Raw genomic sequence first — 13,507 nt, 5'->3', positions numbered from 1 at the left:
CCCAGAAGAGTCCAACTGGCCCCCTCTGACGAGGGCGGAATACAGGGGGCACAAGTCGGTCTCCTGAGGTCCCTACAGAGCCAGTGGTGACGCCAAAAAGGCAAAACTGGTGGGGGAGTGGGGAGGGGAAGGAGGCTGGCATGAGGAGTCAAGCAGCTAAAAAGGATGCTGGTCTTCCTTTTGGAATGGGCAAAGTCCAGGAAGCCCTGAGTGGACCAAACATTAACAACCTTTATTTTCAGGATCACAGGAAAGTCAAATGAAGTTTCTAGAGGGATGCAGTGGCAGCCATGGAGAATCCAAGGAATGAAGACAAAGTTTTGATCACCAATCAGCATGGAAGTATTTAAACCAATTTTTAACCATCAGCAGAGTTGCATTGGTATATTCTATGTAAATATTATTTAGCCCTGGTCTGGAGGATAAAAGGAATGAGGAGAGCAAGGTCCAGATAACTTTGCACTAAACCGTGGCTGACTTACACCTGCTTTACACGAGTTTTACAACTACATGGCTGTAAACCGTTAGCTGTGAGCAGAACTCAGTAGTTGCAGGCACACATAACCAAAAACTCAAGAGCACCACTGGAAAGAGCCATTGGGGGTTGCTGAACGTTCAGGAATGCTCCCTGAAAGCAAACAATTAGTAATGTAACTTTGTACGATAACTATATGGTTCTATTCATATACTGAACTGTAGAAGGAAGAGAATTTTTCAAGTCATCTCATTATTTCCAGAATGTCAAAAAATCCGAATCTGCCTTCAGAATCTTACCTGCCACTCTCTCATCTGTCTCCCTGTTACCATCATCTGAATATCTTGCAAAATCTAAAGAATCAAGGGTGCTGATGCTCCCAGCTCGATCTGTAATAAATCAAAAACAGAAGAAAAAAAAAGAAGAATTAAACAGCTTTTTATTTAACTGCCAAAATAAGGGACTGGAAATCAATTACCTATAATTTTTTTTTCCAGTTAATAAACTATGATTCTAAGGTATAGGAATTCTATTAAAACTATAAGGTAAAAATGCTCATACTAATTAAAGTACTTTGAAGTAACTCGAGTTTCCCTGCCCAGATCTCTCACTCCCGAACAAGACACACACAGGGTATAATGCAATCAGCCTAGCTAAGGACTGTGTTTTCAGTGCATGGGGGTGGTATGGAGTGTTCTTAGCTTTAGGCAGATTTTTAAGTGTCTCTAAACAGAAAAACACACTGTAAAAATTCTCACTTGAAGGAAGAAATCAAAGCTGACACTTATTAAGGGAGATGTACCAAGTTAATGCAAAGAAGGGACAATAGATCAACTCTTTGTTAAATCATGCTACTTACAGAGTACTTGCTGTTTACATATTGCTCTAAGGAATACAGTATCTGTTTAGAAAGCACTATCAGGGAAATGAATGCAAATTACAGAAATATAGGTTTGAAATCCACAGATGGCTCCCCCACCTCCATTTAAAACAATTAGCATATGCCAATATTGAAATGGTTGACTTCTCAAATAGAGTTATGCTATTATCAATGTGCCTCTTATCTTAAATTCCTATTAAGGTGAACTAAGTGAAATTCTCTACTGAGAACACAGTGTTTGTATTCAGAGAAGCATTTAATTTCTCTGCACTTTAATTATATCTGATAAATAACAACTTACTATTAACTAATGTTGTTAGATAGTATAAACAAACAACAGGGAATCAAGTACACCGATCATTAGAGCATAATTTATTTAAGCATAAACCAACAAATATCAAATAACAATATTTACTATAGAAATCTCAAAAGTTCATATTAAAATCGGTTGAAATTAGGAATATTACTCAGCAATAAAAATTTCTGATATATGCCACATGACTGAATTTCAGTGCTTCATGATGAATGAAAGAATCTTTATACAGAACACACACTGTATAATTTCATCTACATGAAGTTTTAGAATAGACAGTAGTGATTCACGGCAGAAAAAATCATTACAGTGGTTCTTGGAGTTGGGGGATGAAAGGAGTGGGGGTTGACAGACTGGGAAGAGGCATGAGGGAACTTTCTGGGGTGACATTAATTGACAGGAGATTGGGTCATCACAAGTGTATTCATTTGTTAAAATTCATCAAATAGTATACTTGAGACATATATTTACTGTCTTTAAATTTGCCTCAAAAGAAAAAAAGGTGCATTCTAAACATTGAGCCCGAGTCAGTGATACGCAGCTGATATATTTAGAGGGAAGCACACCGGTACTGAAAACCTTCTCTGGTGGCTCAGTCGGTAAAGAATCTGCCTGCAATGCAGGACACCTGGGTTCTATCCCTGGGTCGGGAAGATCCACTGAAGAAGGAAATGGCAATCCACTCCAGTATTCCTGCTTGGAGAGTCCCATGGACAGCGGGGCCTGGCAGGTGACAGCCCAAGTGGCTGCAAGAGTCGGACACGACTCAGCCACTAAACCACCACCAATACTGATCTCTGCACTTAACTTGGAGCGCGCAAAACATAAGATGAGCCCTCAGACGGGCAGAGGACCAGAGAGGGGGATAACGCGGAGAGAAAGCAAGCACAGGGAACTCCAACTGCGTGAGCGAGGTGGTAGGTAAAGCAAGCACAGTGAAACTCTAACCGCATAATCGAGGCGGTAGATATCAGCTGTAAAAATTCTTTCCCACCTTTCTTAAGCTTTGAAATTTTCAAAAAAAATGTTGGAAAAAAAACTGAATGTACAAAGGGGACCAAAAGAAAAAGAAACACCGCATTTAAGTCAAGTCCAGGATCCACAGACGCCTAGAATTTGATAACTGAAGTTGTAATACTGGGAAATAGCTATGAATTCTTATTATCTTAAATGACAAAACAAATAATTTTGCTTTACTTCTACTGTTTGAAAGGGAACCAAAGTTAGACAATGTGTCACAAAAAGAAAGGAAATAAATTTCAAAACGGATAAACTTCATAAGGCTTTTTACTTATACATCTTTTAAACAAGTAAAAATACAAAATGCTTGACCGGAATAGACCACTGACCTATGAATACATCTGCCTGGTAAATAACTAATATATATTATAAAATGGTGTTCTCAAATCACTATATGTATGCTACCTAAAATTTCCTGTTTTTTTGTTTTTAATAATGACTTTTCTCCAATGATTTGTACCATACTGAAAATAAGAACTCTTTCCTCCAATTATATAAATACACACACTATAATTATAAAAATAGAGGTACATAGAAAAGTAGATAAACCATTCCAATCTTACTAAGATTGGAAACATGATCAGAGATCATTAATTTTCCCCCCAGAATTTCTAGATATTCTTTTCTGAACTCTTTTCCCCATGTGTAAGTACACATATACATTTCTGCAAAAACAGAATGGATACTTGCATCTTTGTAACTTGCTTTTTAAAAATGAAGATAATGCAGTGAGATTTTGCCATATTGATAAGGCAATGGATATATATTGCTTAGACTGCTTTCTAGATTAAGTAAGCACAGCAATCTGAGTTCCATCCATAGTATACAACGGCAGTTGTCAATGCTTGGTATTAATATTTTTAATCTCACCAATTTAACATATACTATAAAATTATATTATTTAATTATGCATCTCTTTGATTCCTGGTGAGCCTGAACATTCTTTTAAAGATATAATGGCCATCTACCTTTTTCGGGTGTATGTGTGCAAATTTTCTGTTCACTTTCTTTGACCATGTAACTAACATCCAGATTTTCCCGGTAAGTTATTTTGCCATTACTGCCCTAATCAGAAACTTCTCTTGAGTATTAGTCCCTCTGCTCACACTCACAAGCATGTTTTACCTCCTCACTAGCTAGTCTCATGTCTCCAACCTGTGTATTAAAACATGTACACCCAGTAGGATAAATCTTTATCAACCAATATTCTGATGGTGGTGTAGCAGACCTCACTGTTTTATTCCTGAGTTTCATGAATGGTGAAGTATGATGCTGGTTGTAGATTTCAGATATATGTTTTTCTACATGTTAAGTATCTAATGCTAGTTTTCTAAGTGTTTCTTTCTCTTTCTGGTATTTTCAGTCGGACATACAGGCCTACTAGCTTAGAGCCTATTTGATCATCGTACATTATTCCTCCATTATACTATTTCTCCCGAAGTTTGTAACAGGAAAGAGTCTTTGGGGAAAGCAAACGCAGCTTAATTTCTATCCTGGTATTATTATGACCATTGAAAAAAAATATATATATATTTTTAGTTCCAAGCCAACAATTTTATATTCTCCAAGGAAAAAAAGCCTTAATATCTTTTAAACTATAATAACATTAATGTCATAAAAGTAAAAGCAATCTCCTGATGTATTAAAATATATGCCATGTCAGAAAATAATTATTTATGGAAGAAAGTAATTTCAACTCTGATGGAGTTAACTTATAACAGTTTGTATATAAAATATACTTTGGAATTTAAGACTAATAGGTAAGATTTTTTCAGTTTTTCCAGTAGTCATGTATGGATGTGAGAGTTGGACTATAAAGAAAGCTGAGCACTGAAGAACTGATGCTTTTGAACTGTGGTGTTGGAGAAGACTCTTGAGAGTCCCCTGGACAGCAAAGAGATTCAACCAGTCCATCCTAAAGGGAATCAGTCTTGAATATTCATTGTAAGGACTGATGCTGAAGCTGAAACTCCAATACTTTGGCCACCCGATGCGAAGAACTGACTCATTGGAAAAGACCCTGCTGCTGGGAAAGATTGAGGGCAGGAGGACAAGGGGACAACGGAGGATGAGATGGTTGGATGGCAACAGCAACTCGATAGACATGAGTTTGAAAAAACTAGCCTCTTTTCTTAAGAAAGAAGCTATTACCACTTTCTAATATAAAGTATACCGAAAAGCATTTCTTCAAATTCCAAGATTGTGTAACTTCTTAGTAATTCACTTTGTAACTCAGAAACTGAATGATCAGGGACTTTCGTCATAGCTGGCAAACCAGTAAAACCTGTATGTAAGTTTTAGTAGGCCTGAAAACTAAAACCATTAGACACAGTGTAACTATAAGGCCAAAATATTGCAGTTTCACTTTGGCCTTATAGTTACACTGTGTCTAATGGTTTTAGTTTTCAGACCTACTAAAACTCATGCGATGAGCTGACTCACTGGAAAAGACTCTGATGCTGGGAAAGGTTGGGGGCGGGAGGAGAAGGGGACGACAGAGAATGAGATGGCTGGATGGCATCACCGACTCTGTGGACATGAGTTTGAGTGAACTCTGGGAGTTGGTGGACAGGGAGGCCTGGCGTGCTGTGATTCATGGGGTCGCGGAGAGTCGGACGTGACTGAGCGACTGAACTGAACTGAACTGAACTATAAGGCATGCAGACTGATTTCATAAATTAGTGTATGAGAGGAGTCTTATTTATATACATTTAATCTTTTAGTACTGATGACAGAATGTACTTTTACAATAGCTAAAAAAAATTAGTTTCAGACTCTTGAAAAGTTATCTTTTATAGAAACTGGATATCAATAGCACTGTAAAAGAAAAATGTATCAGGAAAAATTGATCAGCTCCTGACTGGTAAAGAGCATTGGTTAATTCAGTGAACATTCAGGGACCAACTCCTGTGTACCAGGTTAATAACAGGAAAATACAATAAAGAATTAAAGAATAATTTTTAAAGACTATAGATATAACTGATTCTGAAGAATACTTAAAATTTCTGAATACTTCTCTCCATCCTATTTAAACTTTTTACAATTAATACTTTTTGTAATATGGGCATTTTATAATTAAAAAGTCATTAAAGCACCCAATTTACAATTAATGGATTTAAAGAAAAATAATGTCAAGCAATTAACTTTAAATTTCAATTTGCTTAGTAAAGATCATTTACTGAACTACACCTGTGTCATGGGTTAGGGTTAAAGCAAAGAAAGAAGTATATAGTTTATAAATTCAGTAAACAGATAAAAAATTTACCTTAAAAATAATTATATCTAAATTTGAGGTCATGCATAAACACTCTAGTATATTATCCACTTAAATTAAAACATGGATCTTAGAAACCTGTCAGTGGCAAAATTTACATTTAGATTTCCTGATCTTCAGTTCTTCTCTAACATGGGGACTCATTTCACTGGCCCCTATGTTCAAAATATTTGAGAGCTAGAGGGAATCTTAGAGATAGCCCAACCCCTCATCTTGACTAATATGAAAACAGAGCCATGTATTCATTCAGTGCGTATTTACTAATCCATGGTGTGGAGTAGAAAGATAAAAATTCATTCAGACTTGGCCCTAGCCTTAAGTAAGCTTATAAACCATGGAGTTTAGTCACGTACACAGATAATAACAATACAATCAGACTACATTAAAGGTGCAGCAAAGTGATTTTTGTGAGAAGCTCGGGGTATAGTTTAAGTCTTCCAGTTTCCAGTTCACTGTCTTTTCTTTGTCACAAGATTCCACTGAGTTAAACATCAAATTAAAAGACTTACACTTAGGAACAGGCGAACACTGAAACTTCATTGACAAACTATTCACTAAAGTTAAAATTTCTATAACGCCAGATGACTTGATCACATGAACAGCTGTTAGGTAAAGAGGAGGGTTATTAGTACCAGCATTAGCTATTCATATTTAACACTTTCTGACCACTTATTCTGTGCCAGATATTTTTCACAGATAAACAGGAGCTGTTACTTTCTGTATTTTGCAGTAAAGGATAAAGAGACTATCCCAGACTCATGAAACTGGGAAGGAGCAGAATAGAAATATGAACTCAAGCCCTCTGACGCCAGAGCCTGCGCTCTAAACCATTAGTTTCCTTGAGCAACATGTGAAAGTATGCAGGTTCACGTCTCCTAGATACCAGCCAAGTTCGGCTTGATACCATGAATGACCTCAGGAAGGTCAACTGGATTCAACTTTCCTCAGGCTACAGAGGGAAAAGCTAGTTTCAGAAGGAACATTCCAAACGTACATATAAAAGATCCGAGTTGGTGATGGACAGGGAGGCCTGGCGTGCTGTGATTCGTGGGGTCGCAAAGAGTCGGACATGACTGAGCGACTGAACTGAACTGAATAGCTAAAGATCATCTCTTTAATATACCATCAACATTTATTCAAAGGCTTATTTGTCAGGCACAATATTAGGCACTGGTGACAAAATGATAAATAAAATATGGTCTCTTTTCCAAATTCATGCTAAATAAATATTTATGAACTGTCTACTTTAGGCACTTGTGCCAGGTGTGAAAGAAGACAGAGATATGAGACAGGAACTCCAACAAACACCTTTAAAAAAAATCTAGTCAGCTAAAACGTCAACATACAAAAATAAGAGCAACACTCTCACAGGCACAAGTTTCATATAATTAATTTCCATCAGAGAGAGACAAGGAAAAAAAACAACAAACACAAGTTCAGAGGATCGAGAGGCCACTTTGAGGAAGGAACATAAACCGGACCTTCCCTTAATGATAAACAGAATCTGGAAAGAAGAAAAGAGTGATGGAGGAAAAGAATATGAGGAGAAGGAAAACTAATACCGATAAGAGTAGTGAGACAAGAATATAGAAACAAGTTCAAGAAACACCGAGTACACAACAGAGGCCTGTATCTGACCATGTGGATGAGAACATAGGAAGAAACAAAAGTACAGGGAGAACTTTACGATGCACGTTTACAGTAAAATATTTCAAAGTCATTTTTATCATATACTGTGCAAAAATGGGAAAAATTAAATTCCTAAACAGATTTGTAAATTTTTTTTCCTGCAATATATAATTCTGCTAATAAAAAAGAGTTCAAGCAAACTGTCTTGGATGAGAGTGATTTTAAAAGGTTTTCGCTAGAGTGACATGAACAAACTGCTTTTAAAATCAATTAGGGATGGAGGAACCGATTAAAGGCACAGGAACCAGCGATAAGGCTGAAACTGAGGGTCCAGATGTGAGCTAAAGGCCTAAGGCAGCACACAAGCACAGGGCTGATGGGTGGTTAGAAAGAACACAGAAAATAGGATGATGCCACCTTGAGCAATGTGAGCCACGCAATCCGGACCGGCTGGTTTCAAAAACAGATGAACAGCATTGCTGACTGCTGAGGAACTCCGGAAGAAGCTTACACCCATGATGGCAGCCATGGTCCCCCCTCCTTGAGGCTTAGTCGTCTTCCAGGACTAGACCAGAAACTGAGATGCAACAATGCAGCAAAGCTTCGGATTGAAAAAAAGGAGGACATACTGACCCAACCTTTGTGGATTTCCGTAGCTGAGTTTCATTCAGCAAATGATTATTCTCCTTTGTCTTGGTGTGGTGCTACATTTATCATCTAGTTTGTTAAATCATCAATATTACTCTACCTGACCTGCCCTCTGCATTAAAATGACTGGCTACTCTGAGTCAGTAAGATATACTCTGAATGGGTTACTAAGATACTTTGCCTGATCACACACTAAAATGATTCAAAAACATTTGCTGAACTGTGCTTTAAAATTGACAAAACAGTAGTTGTCATGCAATGGAAAGAATGAAAACCTGGAAGCTGATGATCTGGTTTGAAATCCCAGTCTTGCCACTGAAGACATGATACGTAGTAAAATACAAAGGGCACACAAACAAAAGGTAATAAAAGGTAAGCCCGTCTTCAAACAGCCATCACCCTATGGGTCATCAATCATTGTTTAGACTCTTCTGTACGTATCCTCTGAGAAATACGCTAGGCACAGACCAGTTATTCACAAATATTGCCTGCATCCTAACTTATTCAATTTATAATATATCTTCTATCATTCCACATCAGCACATACAGATCACTCTGTTTTAATTAACCAATCCCCCCTGTTGGACATTCAGGTTGTTTTCAATCTTTGATACCTTTATTCAAACGAAGAAGATGTGAAAAAAATCTAGGTTCAATAATTTTGATGCAAATGAGCTTGTCTATAATAAAATATGGAATGGAACTGGATACTAAGGAACACGCATTTTTAAAATGTGCTTGATACCACCAAATTACTCTCAAAAGAGTGTCCTACCAAAAGTATATAAGTATACATTTTACTTTCCAACCTTTGTATCATACTATTTTGATCAAAACTACATTCAGAAGACAACATTGTTTACATAAAAAAAAAAAAAACTTGTTAGGAAGAGTTCAGCGAGACTGTAGACTCAAAACCCACCTATCAATACAAGCTACCTATTTGTTACAGACATCTTATTAGAAGGTTTAGGAGGTAAAAATCAGTATTCTTACTACTGCAACTTACCACAATGCAAATATTAAATATTAAGAACATAATGAAATATGACTAAGAGATTTTGGTGATACATTTGTTACTCTTATCATCTCATCTTATACTCCTTGGACATTTCTCCTTACTCATACTCCATGCCTCTATCCCCCAACACACACACACACACACACACTGCTGCTACATACTTCTCCAATGGTGATTCTATTTCTGCACATATATACAGAATATTTACAAGTCTCCCCATGCAGAATAATGTGCAGTGCAATACTCTGTAATATTTCTTATTATAGTGCAATAGAAGCTATTGGTATAGTTCTGTCTGCTTGAAGTGTCAAATGTATCCTAAAAGAGATCTTTGTCAACATTATAGTAAGAATTATCAACTGAGTCTCAAAATTTCCCTTCCAAATAAAACTGACCTTCAAGGTAAAATAGCAGTAGGAGACTGAGAACAGAGAAACTGGTACATAGGCACCAGTAATTTGTGAGCAAAGAATGACATTTTTTGCTCCTGTCTTGTGCAAATTTAATTAATAGACGATACAAGATATGCAATATAAGGCAACAAAAAAGGCAGACATGTAACAAACACACATGCAGAAATAACGATGCAGAATATATTCTCTGTGTTCATATACCAGAGGGAAGATGGTATTGGTACGTCAGGTCACTAGAAACACCAAACTCAGTTTACACTGCATAGTTACAGGATTTGGTGTCAATTAACGGCAAAACACTGGAGCTGTAATCCCCATTACAAATGTTTCTTGTTTTGCTAGAATTTATTACATGCACAATTTGACAAAAATACCTTAAACTGACTCAAAAAAGAAAAGTGCAAAGTACACCATCACATATGCACCACCTGATATAAACAATTGCTAACATTGTGCAAAATTTAAAAAGAAATACCTTAAAGTTCATGTCCCTAATGTTTCCTTCCTCAAGGGCAATCACAATAATGGATTCAGTGTGACTCTAGCTCATGTTTTTTAAACCTATAGCACATATCAGTTCAGTTCAGTCACTCAGTCATGTCCGACTCTTTGCGACCCCATGAACCGCAGCATGCCAGGCCTCCCTGTCCATCACCAACTCCTGGAGTCTAAGTACCCACAAAGAACATATTGCTTTATGCATTTGAAAATGTACATGATGGCACAGAACTGTGTGTGATGCTTCACGACAGATGTGAGATTTGATTGCAGGCCGCTGAGATCTCCATTCTATGAATACCGTAACCAGTGTTTCCATTACATGTGGCCCACAGCACCGCTTCCAACATTGCACACGGCTCGTTATGCACACTTGTAAGTCCCAGAGGAACTGTTCCGTGTGGAAACGCTGGGTTAGCCAGTGCGCACCAGCTTCAGTTTGACTGTGTTTCATCAAAACATTTTCCACAGCAGTTGTACTGACACTTCTACTGGTAGCACAAGAGTGCCTGCTTCCTCTGTATCAGGAATACTAAGTGTCAGACCTCTTCATATTTTGCCAAAAGATCAGGTATAGGTATTATAATGTGCATTTCCCTGACTACTAGTGAACTAGAGCAACTTTTCATTGGTTTGCTTCTGCCTATTTTTCATTAGGTTATTTTTCTTTCCCTTACTTTGCAGGCATTCTATCCAGATTCTATATTTGAAATATGTTTTGACTATCATATATATGTGCCAAATATGTACTCCTAGTCTATGGCTTGTCTTTTACTTTATGTTATCTTTTCACATACAGGAATTTTAATTGTGATACAAATATATCAATCTCTTCAAAGTCTACAATTTTTATGTGTTAAGAAATCTTACCTCAAGGTCATAAATATGTTTTAATATTTCCTTCAAAAAGTCTTCGAGTTCCATTTCCCACATTTAGTATTTCAATTCATTTGGAAACTTTGTTTTGATGTGTGCAGGAAAGATATGGTAGGAAAGAAAGAAATAACTTCCCTCTAGAAGGAGAAAAATGTATTGAATAGTCTACCCTTTCCTCCTTTATCTGACTCTCTTTCTTATACAAAAGATTCACTGAGCTTGTTCCTGGCCTGTAATCTCTTCCTTACTTCAATCTGTCTACCTCTGCTTGCCTTTGCTTTTAAATATTTGATCTGTAGAGAGCAACATATACTGGTTTCAAAAAAATCTTCAGTTCAGTTCAGTTCAGTCGCTCAGTTGTGTCTGACTCTTTGTGACCCCATGAATCACAGCACGCCAGGCCTCCCTGTCCATCACCAACTCCCGGAGTTCTCTCAAACTCACGTCCATCGAGTCGGTGATGCCATCCAACCATCTCATTCTCTGTCGTCCCCGTCTCCTCCCACTCCCAATCCCTCCCAGCATCAGTGAGTCAACTTATCGCATAAATCTTAGTAAGTTACAAAAAAGACAAATCCCATTTTCTCGCCATGTGTTGGTTATAAAATCAAGTAACTTACCATTGCCTAAGAGGAACACAAAAAGAAATATTTAAAAATAACTTATATGAATGTAATTTAAAATATCACAAAATTGGAGGTACAATGCCTTTACAGATACAAAATACAATGCATTAACTGATGCAGGCAGGTTTTAATGAACCATTACAAAATCCTAAATCCAATGTTTGCCTTTTAATATCAATAATCTATTTTACACTGACATATATTAATTCAGCTGACTCTCATAACAGCTCTTATCAGGTAGGTACTGTTCTCTTCAATCCTCATTTTTAGATGAAGAAATTGAGGCAGTGAGAGATTAAGAAACAAGAATAAAAAAATGGCAGAAATAGGATGAAAGCCAGGACTCCAAACTTCGTGCTCTTAACTCTCTATGCTGCACAGTTTTACTTCTTTAACTTATGGTGGCTACTCAAATAGAAACGCTTTAAATTTTCACATGAATTTCAAGTACAGATACTTCCAATATGTTTTTTAAACAATTATTTTAATTAGGATGTCACATACCCATTCAGTTCAGTTCAGCCGCTCAGTCGTATCCGACTCTTTGTGACCCCATGGACTGCAGCATGCCAGGCCTCCCCATCCATCACCAACTCCCGGAGCTTACTCAAATATGTCAATCCAATAGGTGACGCCATCCAACCATCTCATCCTCTGTCGTCCCCTTCTCCTTCTGCCTTCCTTCAATCTTTCCCAGTATCAGAGTCTTTTCCAATGAGTCAGTTCTTCACATCAGGTGGCCAAAGTATTGGAGCTTCAGCTTCAGCATCAGTCCTTCCAATGAATATTCAGGACTGATTTCCTTTATGATTGGTTTGATCTCTTTGCTGTCCAAGGGACTCTCAAGAGAATTCTCCAACACCACAGTTTAAAAGCATCAATTCTTTGGTGCTCAGCTTGTTTTATAGTCCAACTCTCACGTCCATACATATCTACTGGAAAAACCATAGCTTTGACTAGACGGACCTTTGTTGGCAAAGTAATGTCTCTGCTTTTTAATATACTATCTAGGTTGGTCATAACTTTCCTTCCAAGGAGTAAGCGTCTTTTAATTTCATGGCTGCAGTGTCACCATCTGCAGTGATTTTGAAGCCCAGAAAAATAAAGTCAGCCACTGTTTCCCCATCTATTTGCCATGAAGTGATGGGACTAGGTGATATGATCTTTATTTTCTGAATGTTGAGTTTTAAGCCAGCTTTTTCATTCTCTTCTTTCACTTTCATCAAGAGGCTCTTTAGTTCCTCTTCACTTTCTGCCATGTCATCTGCATATCTGAGGTTACTGATATTTCTACTGACAATCTTGATTCCAGCTTGTGCTTCATCCAGCCCGGCATTATGCATGATGTACTCGGCATAGAAGTTAAATAAGCAGGGTGACAATATACAGCCTTGACATACTCCTTTCCCGATTTGGAAACAATCCGTTATTCCATGTCCGGTTCTAACTGTTGCTTCTTGACCTGCACACAGATTTCTCAGGAGGCAGGTCAGGTGGTCTAGTATTCCCGTCTCTTGAAGAATTTTCCAGTTTGTTGTGATCCACTCAGTCAAAGGCTTTGGCGTAGTCAATAAAGCAGAAGTAGATGTTTTTCTGGAACTCTCTTGCTTTCTCCATGATCCAACAGATATCCATTACTCCTGCTTAATCCTATAAATTAGTACTGTCAGATATCACCTATCTTTCTCAGTCGTTTATCATCAACAAATATGATCTAGTCTCCCCTCTTTCATATATATTTTCTTACAAAACAAGTTACTATCAAATGAGTTTTTGAAGTCTTCTCACATATATATCTTCACATGAACTTCATTAAAACTCGGTAACCAGTAAT

The 13,507-nt window shown here is 37.4% G+C and overlaps 1 protein-coding gene across 6 annotated transcripts in view; it reads right to left on the bottom strand.

Annotated features, from left to right (window-relative positions):
• Positions 1-13,507, bottom strand: part of RELCH (RAB11 binding and LisH domain, coiled-coil and HEAT repeat containing) — a 110,026-nt gene that overhangs the window by 87,033 nt on the left and 9,486 nt on the right. For all 6 annotated transcript variants that reach the window (XR_016036694.1, XM_055417481.2, XM_055417482.2 and 3 more), the window contains exon 2: positions 775-864. Coding sequence is in view for 5 of the 6 variants with exons in the window: in XM_055417481.2 (XP_055273456.2) it covers positions 775-864 (90 nt within the window). In the remaining variant the exon portion in view is untranslated. The remainder of the gene's footprint in view (positions 1-774; positions 865-13,507) is intronic.

The sequence above is a fragment of the Moschus berezovskii genome, chromosome 28 (assembly GCF_049115385.1).
Source record: "Moschus berezovskii isolate FMDL1 chromosome 28, NW_MosBer_1.0, whole genome shotgun sequence".
Taxonomy (NCBI): Eukaryota; Metazoa; Chordata; class Mammalia; order Artiodactyla; family Moschidae; genus Moschus; species Moschus berezovskii.
This window is presented reverse-complemented; position numbering and strand designations above follow the sequence as displayed.